Source organism: Salvia hispanica, chromosome 6 (assembly GCF_023119035.1).
Source record: "Salvia hispanica cultivar TCC Black 2014 chromosome 6, UniMelb_Shisp_WGS_1.0, whole genome shotgun sequence".
Classification (NCBI taxonomy): domain Eukaryota; kingdom Viridiplantae; phylum Streptophyta; class Magnoliopsida; order Lamiales; family Lamiaceae; genus Salvia; species Salvia hispanica.
Genome location: NC_062970.1, coordinates 10,194,732 through 10,211,539, shown reverse-complemented (window position 1 = coordinate 10,211,539; position 16,808 = coordinate 10,194,732). Strand labels below are relative to the sequence as shown.

The 16,808-nt window shown below is 37.8% G+C and overlaps 2 protein-coding genes across 3 annotated transcripts; one reads left to right on the top strand and one right to left on the bottom strand.

Annotated features, from left to right (window-relative positions):
• Window positions 1–294: 294 nt before the first annotated feature.
• LOC125193459 (preprotein translocase subunit SCY1, chloroplastic-like) lies at window positions 295–3,589 on the top strand. Of its 2 annotated transcripts, XR_007171581.1 has the most exons (9): window positions 295–566; window positions 1,055–1,212; window positions 1,311–1,696; window positions 1,824–2,123; window positions 2,203–2,292; window positions 2,552–2,675; window positions 2,756–2,919; window positions 3,020–3,312; window positions 3,500–3,589. XR_007171581.1 is itself a non-coding variant. In XM_048091247.1 (8 exons), the coding sequence occupies exons 1-8, from the start codon at window positions 388–390 to the stop codon at window positions 3,242–3,244; spliced, it is 1,626 nt and encodes a 541-aa protein (XP_047947204.1). In that variant the 5' UTR covers window positions 295–387; the 3' UTR covers window positions 3,245–3,359. The 2 variants fall into 2 exon arrangements, 1 of the variants encoding a protein (XP_047947204.1); XM_048091247.1 differs by lacking the exon at window positions 3,500–3,589 and having other exon boundaries at window positions 3,020–3,359.
• LOC125193458 (cyclic nucleotide-gated ion channel 17-like) lies at window positions 3,312–7,170 on the bottom strand. The gene is made up of 7 exons (XM_048091246.1): window positions 6,872–7,170; window positions 6,042–6,537; window positions 5,154–5,366; window positions 4,771–5,072; window positions 4,523–4,634; window positions 4,177–4,413; window positions 3,312–4,097 (listed from the first exon to the last, which is right to left on the bottom strand). The coding sequence occupies exons 1-7, from the start codon at window positions 6,898–6,900 to the stop codon at window positions 3,408–3,410; spliced, it is 2,079 nt and encodes a 692-aa protein (XP_047947203.1). The 5' UTR covers window positions 6,901–7,170; the 3' UTR covers window positions 3,312–3,407.
• Between the last annotated feature and the right edge of the window lie 9,638 nt (window positions 7,171–16,808).

The following is a 16,808-nucleotide window of genomic DNA, read 5'->3' as shown; positions in this document are numbered from 1 at the left end:
ACAATAAAAGCAGTAAAACTATATTTAAATCTTCTCAAGTCCATTGTTGAGGCCCATATTTTCCAAGGCCATATCCAAAGCCCATGAAAATGTGGTATAGACAGACTGAAGCCCAATTAGTTGTTATATTTAATGAAGTGGGCCATTAAAGAAGCCAATAAATTCAGTTTTGGCCAATTATTGAGGCCCATATTTGCCAAGGCCATATCAAAAGCCCATGAAAAAATGTGACCGACTAAAGAGGGCAATAAAATTGAAAATATTTAACTTAAAAATACATTTTTGGCTTGGGTTTCAAATTTCAATGGAAGAAAACTAGTGACTGCAAATCCAAACTCATCCAAATCCAGAGTGTGAGTTTTGTTCAGAGAAGCTAAGGAGAAGATAATGTTGATAACAGTGAGACAAATCTCTTCCTGTTTGTGCTCCACCACATTTCCAAATCACAATTCAGTATCCAAGAAACCTTCTTTTTCTGCAAAGCCGCACAATTATGTCTACAAATCCATTTGCAGAGCAACTCTCACTATCCACAAGAACACCTCCACCAGCAACAACAATCAAAGGTTAAACGTTTATGAATCCCCTATTTTTAGCGGAAAGGGTTTTCCTTCACGCTTTCTTCGTGTTCAATTTCCCAATTTGAACTTTAATTAATCCTGCAATTTTTGCCTGTTTTTGAATCGATGTCTATAATATTTATCTCTGGAAATTGCTCACGTTGATAAAGTTATTATTCATTACATTATGCATATTCTATAATTAGATTTCACAGTACTGATAATGTATTAATTGTTTGTGTTATTTGAGTTCCTGGTGTGAGTTATGTGCTTTTAGGATGATTAAAATTAAAATAGTTCTCCAAATTGCTTAGATAATGGCTTTTTAATCAAACTTGTAGCAATTTGTCTGCTTAATGACCTATTTCAGAGATGGATAGGTTTGGAGATGTTGCTTTTTACATGTCTTTGAAGTAACTAGCATTTAAGGCTTTAACTGCATCAAAAATGCCCTAGTGTATTGACATATTTGTTGTGATTTAAACTTCTCCCAGTTGTGAGAGTTCGTCTTTTGATCCACTGGGTATCGATCCAGGTGGATTCTCAGCTATAAAAACTGCTTGGGAAAGTGTTGTAGAAGTATTTTCTCAAATTTCTGAGGGCAACTCAGGCATACGAAAAGAGAAAGCATCATCTGCAAGAGGAGTGGCAGGTTTCTTTAGTAGCATATCTGTTTTCAGATTTTATGTCCTATATAAATCTTTACTTGCTGCTCTTGGCCATTGCTTAGGATTCTTTGACATTTTCCAGCTGCTATCGAAGATACTAGAATTGATGTTGGGGATTTCTTCAAGGGTCCACTTCCTGGAAAATTTCTCAAGCTTTTAGGCTTTCTTGCTCTATCGCGACTTGGTATATACATACCTCTTGGTGGAGTCAATCGGGAAGCTTTTGTTGGTAATCTCGACCAGAATAGCCTCTTAGGCACTCTAGATTCATTTTCTGGAGGGGGTATTGGTCGGCTTGGAATAGGCTCCCTTGGCATTGTGCCCTTTATCAATGCGCAGATTGTTTTTCAGCTTCTCACTCAAATCTATCCCAAATTGCAAGAACTTCAGAAGCGAGAAGGTGAGGCTGGAAGAAAGAAGGTGCTGCAGTATACTCGATATGCATCTGTTGGCTTTGCAGTTGTGCAGGTAAATGAATGGACAATATAGAGGCTTGCATACAGTGTCATGCCGGGATAGCATCATTCTCCTGGCATTATCAACCTTGTCACCATTTGCTTTTGTGTTTTCTGTAAAAATTTAATTTGCTTGGCAGGCGATTGGACAAGTGTTGTATCTTCGACCATATGTCAATGACTTCAGCACCGAGTGGGCTCTCTCGTCCATTATTATGCTGACTCTAGGCTCGGTGTTGACAACCTATATTGGGGAAAGAATTACCGATTTAAAACTTGGAAATGGTACATCACTATTGATCTTCACAAATATCATATCCTATTTACCGGCATCGTTTGGGAGGACAGTTGCGGAAGCATTTAAAGACGGTAACTATGCTGGACTAGTTGGCATCATTGTCTCTTTCTCCTTGCTGGTCCTTAGCATTGTATATGTGCAGGTACAATTTATCTTTGCTATTCAAGTTGTTGAAATGCTACTACTCATTGGATTCAGTGGAGTGGTTTTTCATGTTTCAGGAAGCAGAGAGGAAAATCCCAATTAATTATGCCTCAAGATATACAAGCGGAGCCGGAGGACTTCAAAAGTCTGCTTACTTACCCTTTAAGGTCACTACATGTTTCTGATATTAACTGTGCTTGTTGCATATATTCACTCTAAGAATTGCCATTAAATCCCGCCTCTGTTGTGAAAATGCGGAAACGAGTCTGTTCAGAAATAAGCTCAGCAAAACATTCATCTATTTATGTCTCTTTTGATTGCCAGTTCCATTTTCAACTTTTACATAACGCCAGCAAGGAAATTTCGTAGTATAAGATTTGCTCTATGCATCGTAATAATTTTATACCAATAGCTTAAGATGAACAGGTGAATAGTTCAGGAGTGATGCCCATCATCTTCTCTACTTCGTCCTTGGCTCTTCCAGGAACTATAGCACGATTTACGGGTCTGAATTTTCTAAAGAAGGCTGCTGTAGGTTTGAACCCTGGGGGTACGTCGTAAATCAATTAAGTTTCATATTGGTTTTTATTAAAGAATCTGCCCAAAATGTGTGATATTTTTATGATTCAGGTTCTCTGTACTTGCCAACAAACATTTTGTTAATAGCATTCTTTAATTACTACTACACCTTCCTGCAACTGGACCCCGACGATGTCAGTGAACAGCTGAAGAGGCAAGGTGCTTCAATCCCGCTTATCCGACCTGGAAAAAGTACTGCTCTTTTCATCAAAACGGTAACGGCCTCCCTCCCTCACCCATATATTATTTATAACTCCATTATGCACAAGTCGTTGAATGCGTTTTGTTGCTTCTATGTTCGGGTTGGATTTGTAGGTACTGAGCAGAATATCAGTTCTGGGTTCTGTATTCTTGGCTATTCTTGCTGCTGGTCCTGCTGTCATTGAGCAAGCAACACATCTTACAGCTTTTAGGGGATTTGCGGGCACGTCTGTCCTCATTCTCGTTGGTTGCGCCACTGATACAGCTAGAAAGGTCGAGGCCGAGATCATTTCCCAGAAGTACAAGACCATAGAATTCTACGACAATGAAAAGTATTGAGACACACACGCTACTTGTAATTGGTGCATGAAGCCTTGTTCGAGGTTCACTGATTAACAAGACATCGTGTAATAACCATTTCCGATTATATATTATCAAATATTTCTACATTCAATGATGAAACTGCAGAGAAAGTAGTAATCTTTTGTATGCATCGACTAGACTAATCGTCTGGCTCAGCAGAGAAGTCGGGCTCCTCAGGTTTTGGGAGTTTAGGCAAATGTACATGTTTAATCTTCTTTCTGGTGTTTGCAGCAAATCTTGAAGCTAGTATCGTCACTCCAAGATTTGAGCTGATTGTCGAGGGGGTCGTCGTTGTAGCAGCTGAAGAATCGCTGCCTTCCATTGCAAATGACTCCATTCTGGCAAGATCCTTAGCCATCTTTCTCCTTTTGAATCTCCGCCACGCAGCTTGTATGAAGCACGCAGCCCAAGTCCTCCAGTGATGAGAATAGAAGCGGAATGTGTGCTGCAGTTTCTTACTGTGTAGGCGCCGGAACTGATTAGCGACGAACTTGAGATCTTCCGCTCGCAACACAAAAGCCTCGACTTCAACAAGGGCGATAACCGTCCTTGTAGAAGAAGGCAAGTTGAGAGCTGATTTCGGGAGCAGAGCCCAGGCTAGGAGCTCCTCCCCGCAGAAATCTCCAGGTCTCAGGGTGATGGAGTTGAAGAAACCAGTCCGACCTCCGTTTGTAGTTGAACTCTCAAGTCGTCCTCTGATGATGAAGAGCATCTCCGACACAGGGTCGCCCTCACGAACAATGTAAGTTCCCTCCGTACTCAACGAAGAAACCAATCGTTCACATATAGCATCGAGTAACTGATCATCCATCTGGGAGAAAAAAGGAACCTGCAAAAACATGAGGAAAGATCACTCTCAGCTATAGATGCAATCCTAGTAAAATTAGTACAGTGATGGAGGATCATACTCGTCGGACAAGGTCCAAGCATAGGTGGCGCTGTATGTCACGGCTCAGATCAACGGGCAACCCATGGAGAATAGCTTCTTCATCCACTCCTCGGGTTGCAAGCCACTTGTATTGAACATAGCGCCTAACACGTTTCCTCAAATCTTCAGGAAGCTGTCTGTGCCGCATCCATTCCTCAGTGTCTCGTCTTTTGAGTCTCCATTCCTCGAGCCTAACCGTTAATGACTGCAAGTAAGTCTGCAAGTAGAAATAGAAATCATACAATTAAAGCCACAACCCAAAAAAGAGACAAATACAGATAGGATTACTCCAGCAACTAAAATAGAAAATGGATCAATTCACTTGCCTGCATATTTCCAATAAGATGTGCAAACAGAACAAGACCCAATATAGCAATGAGAATGGCAAATGATGTTTCTCCAATGTACGTGCTGGTCGACAAATTCTGCCCATATGAACTGAGTAATATAAACGAACACAAGAAGAAGTTAGCAGTCAGTTGGCGGGGAAGGATCAACGAGCAGCTGAATAGCGAAGTATATACAAGTTCTTGATTAACATTGAGGAAAGCAGTAAACGAAATAATAATAGTACCTTAAGTTCTGCAAGCCCCACCATAAGCAGTAGAAGTATCTTCGGACAAAGCTAGAAGATACGACCTGTTTCATTACAGCTTTCTCAAAAATCCCGAATTTGAAGTTAATCTCCTGGTCAGGATCACAACTTTGGAACACCTTGGTGCCATTAATCCAAATATTACGCTCCAAAATATCAGCAGCGTCGCAGTTCAAATACGAGAGAGAACATTTTGTAGGGCTTTCTTCTCTCTTGCATACTGATTTCCAGCAAGACAAGTACCTGTCAACCGACAGTACATACCAGGCCGCGCCTAGGACCTATGACAACAAAATACAATCAGTTGACAGTTGAACAACTGCATTAGGCAAAAACAATAACAGCGCCACGTGCTTACATACATGGCTTGCCAGCATGTAGAGTATCAAATTGTAAGCAGCCCCTGCCCACGCAGTTTTGGTCACCACTCCTGTTGCTTTTATTATTTGAGAACTCAATGGGAAAATGAGGTATAACCTTGGTATATACTGTAACAGTACAATCAGAGCAAGAGCATTGTTGTTATGGTTTGATTTGTTGTTTCTTGTAGCCGGTATGATGAACCAGATGACCATCTGTACCATATAAGCCCAAACAGTCATTAGAATGCAAGAAACAAAACCGGAATCACACGGACTTGAAGAAATGGATATAAACAGATAAGCATACTGTAATAACAAACAATGCCAGCTTTGTGGTTCATAAGAAGCACGTGAAGAAACAAAAACATAATAAGGCAACGGCTTATGGTATCGAGCCTTGGACAATATACACAGGACCAAAATCTACTAGGTTCTACTACTCGTATAGTTTTACAATCAGAATATAACTATACTATCCATCTTCCTCGATTCATCGTTCACCACACTATCCATTTCTCCGAAAATCTACTAGGTTCTACAGACTCTAACTAGACTAGAATTCCACAAACACCAAAAATCTATAGCACATCTTTCACCTTTTCATTCAAGTCAAGGTTACACTTGTATGAAGTCTCAGTAAGCAATATCTCGAAATTGGTTTCATTTTAGCTACAACACATACCAGGCGATATTTCCTTACATACGTTGTTCCAAATAACAATGTGCCTTAGCAGAAACCGAGAGTAACTAGCATATTACATCAACCTATTTATCACTTGGAGAAACAGAATGTTTAGACCTAAGGAGCAAAAATAGTCAAAGAGAATCATACTGCAAGCTCGATAACCCGGCATACGAACTGAAAATACAATCAGTCACAAGAAATACCTGAGGCAGAGGCAAAGTTGCTACTAGATCAATGAAGAAGTCAGATCTTAGATATCTCCGGGCAATTTTCTTAGGATCCATCACAAGTTCACCCCTACCAAACACTCGTGAACTGGGAGCCACATATGCCGTCCTAAACTTAATCACCACGTGCAAGAGATAGAAAAGATCGGCAATGGTGCGGAAAAAGGTTACGACAATCCGCAACTTGACATCCGTTTTCGCACACCACGAACCCTTACTCCCTCCTATACTAGGCAGGTAAAAATATAGCGGATCGACGAAAAGCGCCAATAGGCAAGAAACTATGAATGCCCTGTTCCAGTTGAGCACAATATCACTACCAGGGTCGAGTATATGCTTGTGGCATGGCTCCTGCTGCTCAGGAAAAACCTTGGCACCACCAAAGTTGAGGGACTTAATTATCTTGCATTTTCTATCAGAATTCAAAACTGTAGATGTCAATTTGTTTTGCTGCTTCCCCTCAGAAGAAAACCTAGAATTTTGAGACAACTCAACACAATATTAGTAAATCCCCAATTCAAGTGATTCAAGATTGTTGAAGGTTAGTGAAGTCCAACAAATTCTCCCAAGCATTATGTTTTTATTAACACAGAACTGACCTCCACTAAGCATAACTGATAAAAATCGATCTTTATTGAGAAAATCAGTCAAATTTTTACATCATTCTTTCAGCATAACTGAGAAAAATCCGATCTTTATTGAGAAAACCAGTTAAATTTTTACATCATTCTTTCCCACTTTACTCAGTTCTATAAAGATAGAGAGCAATTTTAGGAACCCAACAAGATAAAAGGCAGTTTACATACCTCACATTCTTCTCGCTCCTCATCTCCATCTTCAAAAGGCATTAGGCGCCCCCTCTCTAGAAATGGAAATCCAAGAGTAAATATAGCAGCCACAAAAGAAACATAATTAACTTGTTAATGACGATGAAGAGAGTAAAACATTCTTGATCATGTTATTAAATCTGACAACTGACAGAGGGGTTTGCTAAAAATCAAAAAAAGAAAGAGTAAAGAATTGTGAGTGCACAGGGATGTGTGTTCGATTGGTTCTTGGATTTTGAACAAATATTCATATTCTGATTCAAAAGGTGTTAATTAAGCTAATTGTATTTGCAATAAGTCTCTACTGTTTCTAGTCTTGCGACTCATTTATAGAGTAGTCAAAGCAAATCATTATATATTTATTTGGTATTTTTAATAAAGAAAAATGTGATCTTTCACGCCTGTAATTAAGGGTATCAAACTTTTGCCCATAAACATTTTCAACGTTTGTATTTGTTTTATCAATTACGGTCAATCTAAAGGAGATGCTTTTATTTTGGCATATTAATATAAATAATATTTTTTTTCATAAAAATTAATCTTATTTTTGTGATGTTCATAAAAAATAGTCTCTTTATAAAAATGGAAAGTTAACCTTTTATACTCTATCCATTTTTTCTTCTCTATCATATTTTACCCAATTTTTCTCATATCTCTTTTACTTTATTTATTTTTATCTCATTATCTCTCTCTTATTTACCAATTTCTTCATTAAAATCAGTGTCGTTCACAAATGTAATTATTTTTTGTGAGTGAATGGAATAGTGTTTAATGAATTAGTTGTAAATTATAAAATAGGGTGAAAATAAAATAAGAGAAAATAAAATAAGAGAGATAAAGAAAATAAAGTTAGAGAGAATGAAGAAGTTTATTCTTTAAAAGGAAATTGCCCCACCTAGGCCGTGACAATCCTAAAAGGAATACTCTCAATTAAGTGTGTTTGCTTTTGCATTTTATTTTCAAATCTCTCATGCTTTACTAATTTTTTTTCTCATTCTCTTTTACTTTATCAATATAGTATACGCAATATACTATATGGATATTAAGCTCTATAATTAAATTTTTAATATATTAATTCAAGTTTTTTTACTTTCAGACATTAAACATTACTTCATCCGTCTGCTATTAGGAGTTTCATTTCTTTTCGGTATGGGTTTTAAGAATTATTAAGAAAAGTAAGTGAAAAAAATTAGTGGAATTAGGCCTGTCTAAATGGGTATCGGGTATTGAATACCCGATATCTGAACCCGAAAATTTCGGATAATTGGATACCTTTTCGGGTTTCGGATCGGGATCGGATTTGGATTTGAATTATCGAGTATCGAGTAACCCGATACCCGAATTATCCGAATTTTTTTAAAAATATTAAAAAATTGTGTATTTATTCTGATTTTTAAAAATTTATGTAATTAAATATAATTTTGCTTAAATGATTTCATTTTAGTTAATAGTCAGTGACTTAGGGAGTTAGGTAATACCCCACAATTCATACCGTCAGTGACTTAGGGAGTTAGGTAATACCCCACAATTCATATATACTGCCTCCCTCCGCCATCACTTGCTGCCGTGGTGCCGTCTCCCCTCCCAACGTCGTGTGCTCTCCTCTCGGCCGCCGCCCTCTACTGCGCAGCTACTGTCGCCCTCTACTTATAAATTTTGTATTTTTCAAAGTTCGTAGTTATTTCTCTTATATACTATTTCAAGTTTGTGTATTAAATTTGAATTATTGCATTTCTAAAAGTTTGTGCTTAATTTTTTTAAAAACAATCAAAATCACAATTGGGACTGGATAGTGGATACCCGAATCGGGTAATTGGATACCCGAAATCAGATTCGGATCGGGTATTGGATATTAGTTTTAGGGAATTTCGGGATCGGGTACCCGAAATTTTTGCATCGGGTATCCACGGGTACCCAATTTGACAGGCCTAAGTGGAATATGTTGGGGTTTGTATACTAAAAGGTGTTTCGAGCGTACATGCCTTTGTACAGTCAGCTTGTGCATGTATACGAGAAACGCCATGTCCACTTGTTTACCTATTTATGAGAATAAATAATATAATATAATGGTTTATTATTGAAATATAATAAACAAGTCTAAGACTTTTTACTAAGAAGGTCAAGTAGGGAAATTCAATGAATCTCCTCATGAGTTTTCCAGTAGGGGACTTGGCCAGATCTAGTAAGAAGAAAAACGTATTCACAACCTAGATAGGCTTTGGCTACCTATTGGTACGGTTGCGGTGTTTGTGATAATTCTCTCTTACCTAAGAAGAGATTAGTAACACCGGTGTGGTAAAGCACTGAAAGGATCTAATCCGAAATGTATTCTTTATTGCTATCTACTGAAAGAATATATTTCAAAAAGTTTAGTATTTTCTAGTCTATGATATTAATATCAATATTGTTTATTCAATCAAACGCCACTTTAACTTATCAATATGTGGGAGTTTGTACGTAACTCAAGTTCATGATATCTTGGGTGGTAGTAATTGAATAACATGAAGGTATTAGAATATTATTTCATAGAATTCGTGTGCCCAGTGTGGTATGATTAAATCCCTAAAAGGGTGATCCCCAATGAGGTGTTTGAAAGAGGAATTTATTATTCAGAAATCTGCGCAGTTGGAATTTATTCCACGAATAATAAATAAAGTTTCAAACTAGAAAAACTCTTTGGAGAATTAATTTAATTCTAGTCACATAGCAGACAAAAGAATTAAATTGATGGATCAAGATAATCTTAAACGCGGGAAATATTATAAAATAAAATGGACCCAAGTTATTTGTAATTTGGTGATTTAAGTGGGAGTGCAATATTATTCTTTAGTGGAACAAAATAATATTCCACTGATAATATATTAAATTATGGGTCTTTTGATTTAATTAGTAATTTATCTAATGGGTGGGCCCAACACTTAAGTCATTCCATGGATCCTCATCCTAGCCCAACAAGTCCATGCTTATAAATAGTGTAGAGATGGGAAACCCTAGTAAGCACTCCACACATCACAAACCCTAACCCTAGCCGCCATAACCGGCGCTCTCTCTCTCCCTTCTTGCCTCGGTTTTCGTGCCTTTGCACGAGGGAGATTAGGGTTTTGGTTTTTGTTCTTGTTCTATCATAATTCATAGGATTAGATCAAGACAATTTCGTGTTCGTGTTGGTTTTCCCTAGATCTCATATCACTTTTATTTGGTTCTTCGAGATCCGCCCACACGGATGGAGAATCAAGGACACGGGAATAGGTTGGAAGATTCACGGTCGATAAACCAAGGATCTCCGGGTGGTGCAGCTAGCAACTTCGATCCTATGATGGATCAAGATGAGGTAACAATCGAATCTACATCGAATATGCATGATTATGTGTTTATTTGATGTTATATCTATAGATCTATGTTTATTGCATGAAATTGGAGTCGAATGCATAATCACCTAAATAGATCCGGTCTAGGACCTGTTTGGTTTCCGTGTCTTCCGCTGCGGTAGTCCCAACAGAATATTGGTCCCACATGTACTATATTAATTTTAAATTAAAAATGGATATAGGGTATTGGATACCCGTTATCCAAACCCGAAAAAATCAGGTAATTGGATACCTGAAACCCAATTTTTCGGGTTTCAGTTAGGGATCGGGTAGTGAGAATTTTGGATTGTCGGGTATCGGATAACCCGATACCCGATCGGATATACGCGAATTATCCGATTTTTTTAAAAAGAATTAATAAATATAATTTTTATTCTAATTAAATATAATTTTCTTTCTTCATAGTTAGTGCAATTGGCTATTAGTGACTTAGGATCGTATACCCCAAAATTCAAAGCGCCTCCCTCACCTCTCCAGCTATGCTCTCTCGGTTGCGCCTCCCTCTGCCGCCGCGGCGTCTCCTCTCCCAGCGTCGCGTGCTCTCCTCTCAGCCGCCGCCCTCTACTGCCCAGCTACTGCCTCCCTTTCTTCCGCCATATGCAACTGCCAAAGCCACCGATGACGCCGGAATAGTAGTCCCGTCACTGCCTCAATTATTGACATTGCATAAATCCCCATATCAAATTAAAGTTGCTCCCACCTCCACCTAATTTGAATTGGGTTTCTTGGATTCTATTTAAAGGAAAAATTTAATGCCTTGAAATTACAATATTGAGTTTATAATTCCAAGCCTTAACTAAAACATAAGCCTTGATTCTAAAACACAAAAAGAAAAATGGTGTCTTGATCACAAGAAAATATGATTTTGATTCCAAAACAGAAAATAAAAAACGGTGTCTTGATTCTGAAACACTAAAGAAAAAGAAAAATGGTGTCATGATAATTAGAACTAAATAATACTCCCTTCATCCACGAATAAGAGTCCCGTTTTTTCATTTTTGGTTCATCCACGAATAAGAGTCCCGGTTCATAATTATCATAAATGGTAAAGAGACCCCACATTCCACTCACATATCATTTAAAACTAATATATACAAGTGGGACCCCTATTCCACTAACTTTCTTTCACCCACTTTTCTTTACATTTCTTAAAACCCGCGCCATTTAAAAATGTGACTCTTAATCGTGGAAGGAGGGAGTACTTAATAGTATTAAATATATTCTAAAGGTTTGTAATTAATTATTTTTTTAAAAAATCAAATCACAATCGGGACTGGATACCCGAGTCGGGTATCTGGGTACCCGAAATTAAATTCGGATCGGGTATCGAGTATTGGTTTTTAGAAATTTCGGGATCGGGTATCCAAAAATTTCGGATTTGATAGGCCTAGAAATGTAAGTGGAATGAGTTAGTTGAAGGTGAGACCATATTACCATTTATAGTAAAAGTGAACCGGGACTCCTATTCGTGAGCGGACTAAAATGAAAAAAACGAGAGTCCTATATACGGACAGAGAGAGTATAATATAGTCGGATAGTCCCTTCATCGCATAAAATATTACGCACTTGGATAATGACACGAGATTTTAAGAGATATTGTTTTATGTGTTAGTGAAGAAAATATTTATATTAATGTGAGAGTGAACTTTTTACAAAAAAAGAAACGTGACATCTTTTGTCGGACAAACTAAAGAGTAAAGTATGACATCTTTTACGGGATCGGAGAAAATATTATAAATGAACAAGCAAAGTATAATATAATAAAAATATTCATGCTCATTGACTGATAAAATGGATGAAGCGTTCCCATATACTCCCTCACTTCTCTCACCGTTAGTCATTTTTTTCATTTTGGAAAGTTCTCTCATAGTTGAGTCATTTTCATATATATATTTGTACTAATTAATACTTTTTCTCACTCTTACTGTACTTTCTCTTACTTTTACTCTCTCTACTTTATTCACTTTCTACTCTATTCTTTTTTTACTTTTTTTTTTCTCTCTCATACTTTTAGAGATCTATCTACTTAACACACTAAACATCTCTTTCTTAAACTTCGTAACGAAAAGTTTCACCTAAACTATGAGGGAATAGAGGGAGTACTAATTGTAGCTCCCACCGTCCCGCTTTAGGAGTCTCGGTTGAGTCGGACACATGTTTTAAGAAAGTGTCTGAGTGTGTAATAAATAAATGTTGTAGTGAATGTTGGGACCCACTTTTAGTTGAGTGTGTAATAAATAAATGTTGTAGTGATGTCGAGACCCACTTTGAACATTTTTTTACTTAATTTGTAGGCAATTTTTATTAGTTTATCCCAACCGGGATTTCTAAACTGGGACATCCGAAATTGATCAAATGGGACTCCTAAAGCGGGACAATGAAGTAATATATTATTGCCAAAAGTGAATAATAAATCTCACTATTTCTTTTATCTACTCTTGTAACATCCCTAACCTAAAATGTGTCATTAATATTTTTGCGTTTTATGTTGTTATTTTCATAATGAATATATTAAAAATATATCATAGAGGATAATACTTAATAAGGGGTGATTGTGGTAAAATATAGTTAATCTATATGTGTGTGTGTGTGACACATACAATATATATGTAATCTTATAAATTAATTGAAGTAATAAAATATATTAGTTCAATATTATTATGCATACATATACGTGTATACTATGACTGTGACATAAGTAGATATATATTGTGAAAATAACTTATTTTCTTAAATAAGAAATTATTTGGAAAAATAATGGTGACGTGTGTGAGTGCATGCATGGAACATTATATTTTAAAGAAATGACATGTGTAAACTACATTAGTAGCTTAGTCGACAAGGCTGGCCTATACATTAATTATATAGAATAAATCATTAAAAAGAGAGGGATAGAAAAAATATAAATTCACGCTGACATTAGAGAGTGAGAGGGGGGATGGGAGAAATATAGTTAGATAAATAGGTGGTATTTGTTTTAGACTATTTTCGGGTGGAGAAGTGAACCTGAAGAAAAATAAGCGAGGGCAACCTTCATGTATATACTACATAGTTGTAGATCAGAAAATAGAATCAGAGGCTAGATTGGATTACCATTTATCGTGATCAGGTGTGTATAAATCACACTTTTAATTTTACACGCGCTACGTAGTTAATTGCTATGTGTTGACTTGGGGTGAATATTTGGATTATATGATATGAATCTAATATGGTTGTTAAATTTAATATCGATTGTGGAATATGACATGGATATCAATAGATATGTGAATGGTGCTATGATTAAGTTTAGATGGTATTAGAGTTTCTTCAATCATTGAATTAAAGAGGATCTGCGACAATCTTGCCCTGGATCTGAAATCACAGTGGACATATTGGAACCTTCAGGTCAATCACAATGGGACCTACGGGTCAAATCATATTGGGACCTTCGGATCAATCATATTGGGACCTTCGGGTCAATCACAATGGGACCTTCGGGTCAATCATATTGGGACCTTCGGGTCAATCACAATGGGACCTTCGGGTCAATCATATTGGGACCTTCGGGTCAAATCACAATGGGACCTACGGGTTAATCATATCGGCATAGTGAAAATCCCGGGCAGATACTAGGCTTTGTCACATAATAATAAATTGATCATAGAGCCATATGCATATGGAAATGAAATTATTTATGATATATGCTTTGTATTGTGTATGATTATATACGTTATTTCGTGGGTTAATGAAAAGAGGGAGAGTAAAGTAAGTGAAAGGAAAACGTAGAGATTGTATTATTTTTATGAATTTTGTTTATGGAACCGAAAGAATATTTGTTTATTACAAATATGGACGTCAGAGGGGTTGAGGTGTGACAACTCTTTTCGTTGCTGGGGTTTGGTACCCCTTGCACAGGGGAAGACTTGTACAATATAAATAAATCAGACAAGGATCTATTTGACCGACTATGCGATTAATCAATTAACATATTAAGCAGTTAATTGCATGCTAGAACGCAAATAATTCACCCTCAAAGAAAGTAAATCCTAAACATGAATACTACATTTTAGAGTTACCGATTTGATTCTCCAAAGAATCGTCGATTGCTCGCGCCTTCTCCGCGTGATGATCTTCAATACTAGACCACAGATCTTCTCTCTGGTTTCCGAACCGTATTCCGATATCAGTGTGGGCTGATCTCACCAGGGATACTAGGACTTAAATAAAAGAGACAGAAAAGTCGATTTCACGGAGGAGAGCTGGAGAGAAAAAATCGTCCCCTTCTCTGTGATGGAGTGGACGAAAATTTTAAGAAAAAAATAATGTGTGTATTTTCTGTCTCCTTTATTCTCCTATTTATATTAAGTTCGTTTCGGCCCAGACAGGGATCTATGGAATGTTTTGGATATGGGCTCACCCAATTTACTTTTTACTAATTAAATTGAACTCATAATTTAATACAAGCTTTAATTGGAATATTACGAGCAGCCACTATAGAAGCAATATTGTACTCTCCCCATCCAAATCCGAAATTACAAGTAATCCGGGTTTCCGTTATTTATATTATTTATTTCCCGTGCTTAAGATAGAAATATCCATTAATTAATTAATGTTTGCTATGGACTTAATTAATTAACATCTTATAAATTCCAAGAGTTGACTTAGCAAGAAACACTTACTTATTATTTATAGAGTAATAAAACTCCAACTGACCAATTTTCCGAATAATAAAACATTGTTCGAGCTCCTCTTGAGGACATTATCAACCGAGACTCACCTCGCGCACGATTCAACATAATATCAATCCTAGCACCGCTAGATATCAATCACCACTACCCAATATATCAGGATTATTGGGTTGCGAAAAACTCGCACCATTTGATAAGTCAAAGTAGTGCATAATCAATACCGTATGCTCAATGCTAATGCATGTAGATTAAGAAATAGTATTTTATCAAGACCTAGTATTTTCAGTAGATAGCAAAAAGACACGTCTTCTTGTTAGATCCGTTGAGTGCTATACCACACCAATGGCATCTTATTTCAGTAAGACTTAGAAATATGCTGACTGACATTGCAACCTTTCACGATAGGTAGCAAAAGCCTATATAGGTTGTGAAATTCTTCTTTCTTTTTTGCAAAGCATTGCATAGAACTGACCGTGTTACCTTAAAGTGGACGACGCCCACAACCGGTCTACTAAGAAAAAGACTTAGGCTTTGTTTACTTCTTATACATTAAAATGTTTGTAAAACATCTTATAAATGCACAAGCAAACACAAATGTAATAATAATAGTGATTCTATTCGTGCGAAACTGCTTGAATAATACTGAGATCGGGTTAAAAGTGGATTGTAGAGTTTTAAAGTATACAAGCAAGATTCTATTCGTACTCGAAAGACGCTTTTCAATTTACCAAACCTAACTTTCGTCCCCCATTAATTGACATCAATTTTTTTTCCGTCCCCTATTAATTGACACTCTTACTTTTTACTACTTTTGATAATAGACCCTACATTCCACTAACTCCTTTCACTCACATTTTATTATAAGAGCATTCCCAATGGTCCGGCGATAACACTCGGCGATTTTTCGCCGAATATCGCCGAGTTATCCGACCGTTGGGAGTGTTTCGGCGTTTTTTCGGCGTTAATTCTACCGAATTAACGCAGACTCCCGCTGCATCGCCGAGTTATCGCCGAATCATCGGCGCCCACTGTAGGTGCGATTCGGCGATAAATCGGCGATTTTTTTTGTTTTTTTTTCCAACGGCTATAATTCCAAACCTATATATAATTCCTCCTCCTCCTCCATTCATCACACACAATCTTCATTCTCTCAATTTTTCAATCTCATTATCTCAATCTTCAATCTTCAAAATTATGAGTTCAAGTAGGAAAAATTCCCGAAAAGGTAAGGGCAAAGAGCCGAGTCCGCAAATTCCCAACCCCGCTGATGAAACAAATCAGCAGTGGATGAACTCGTTGTTGTCGATGGGTTCTCCTCCCGGCCAATATCCATATGCGGGTCCGTCCCCATTGCAGACTCCTCCGGTGCGCAGACTTTCTCGAGCAACAAGACTGCCTCGATGAAGGACCATGGCAGCGAGGCGATCCGCCGGCATTGGGAGCGCCTCATGAGGGACTGCGACCATTTCAACGGTATATATTCTAACTTGATGACGAACATGACGAGTGGCCAGAACGAGCACATGGTCCGAGATGAGGCCATCCAGAGGTATAGTGGCCAGTTCTTGTCGAAGGGCTTCAAGTATTGGAACATCTATGATAGGCTGAAGGATCTCCCCAAATTCCGGACGGGGATGCACAGCGCGCTGCACGGGAAATCGGTGCGCTCGCGACTTAGCGGTGCGGAGAGCGAGGGGAGCGCGTCCCCCATCGACTTGACTGGGGATGGTCCGCACGAGCGCCCTGTGGGAGCGAAGAAGGCGAAGGGGAGGCGGAAGGGGAAGGGCGCATCGTCGGATGCCCAGTCGGAACCCCAGTTCATACAACAAGCCACGCTCTCTGCCAATGTCGCCAATCTGACGCAGCTGTACACGCTGTACT

Bases quoted from the DNA above. Each gene is read 5' to 3' on its own strand.
- LOC125193459 (XM_048091247.1), top strand. From the start codon at position 388: ATGTTGATAACAGTGAGACAAATCTCTTCCTGTTTGTGCTCCACCACA. The intron at 1,213-1,310 runs GTTTCTTTAGTA...GACATTTTCCAG, and splicing joins ATCTGCAAGAGGAGTGGCAG to CTGCTATCGAAGATACTAGA. The intron at 2,920-3,019 runs GTAACGGCCTCC...TTGGATTTGTAG, and splicing joins CTGCTCTTTTCATCAAAACG to GTACTGAGCAGAATATCAGT.
- LOC125193458 (XM_048091246.1), bottom strand. From the start codon at position 6,900: ATGGAGATGAGGAGCGAGAAGAATGTGAG. The intron at 5,367-6,041 runs GTATTTCTTGTG...TATATGGTACAG, and splicing joins CAACTTTGCCTCTGCCTCAG to ATGGTCATCTGGTTCATCAT. The intron at 4,635-4,770 runs GTACTATTATTA...TATATTACTCAG, and splicing joins TGGGGCTTGCAGAACTTAAG to TTCATATGGGCAGAATTTGT.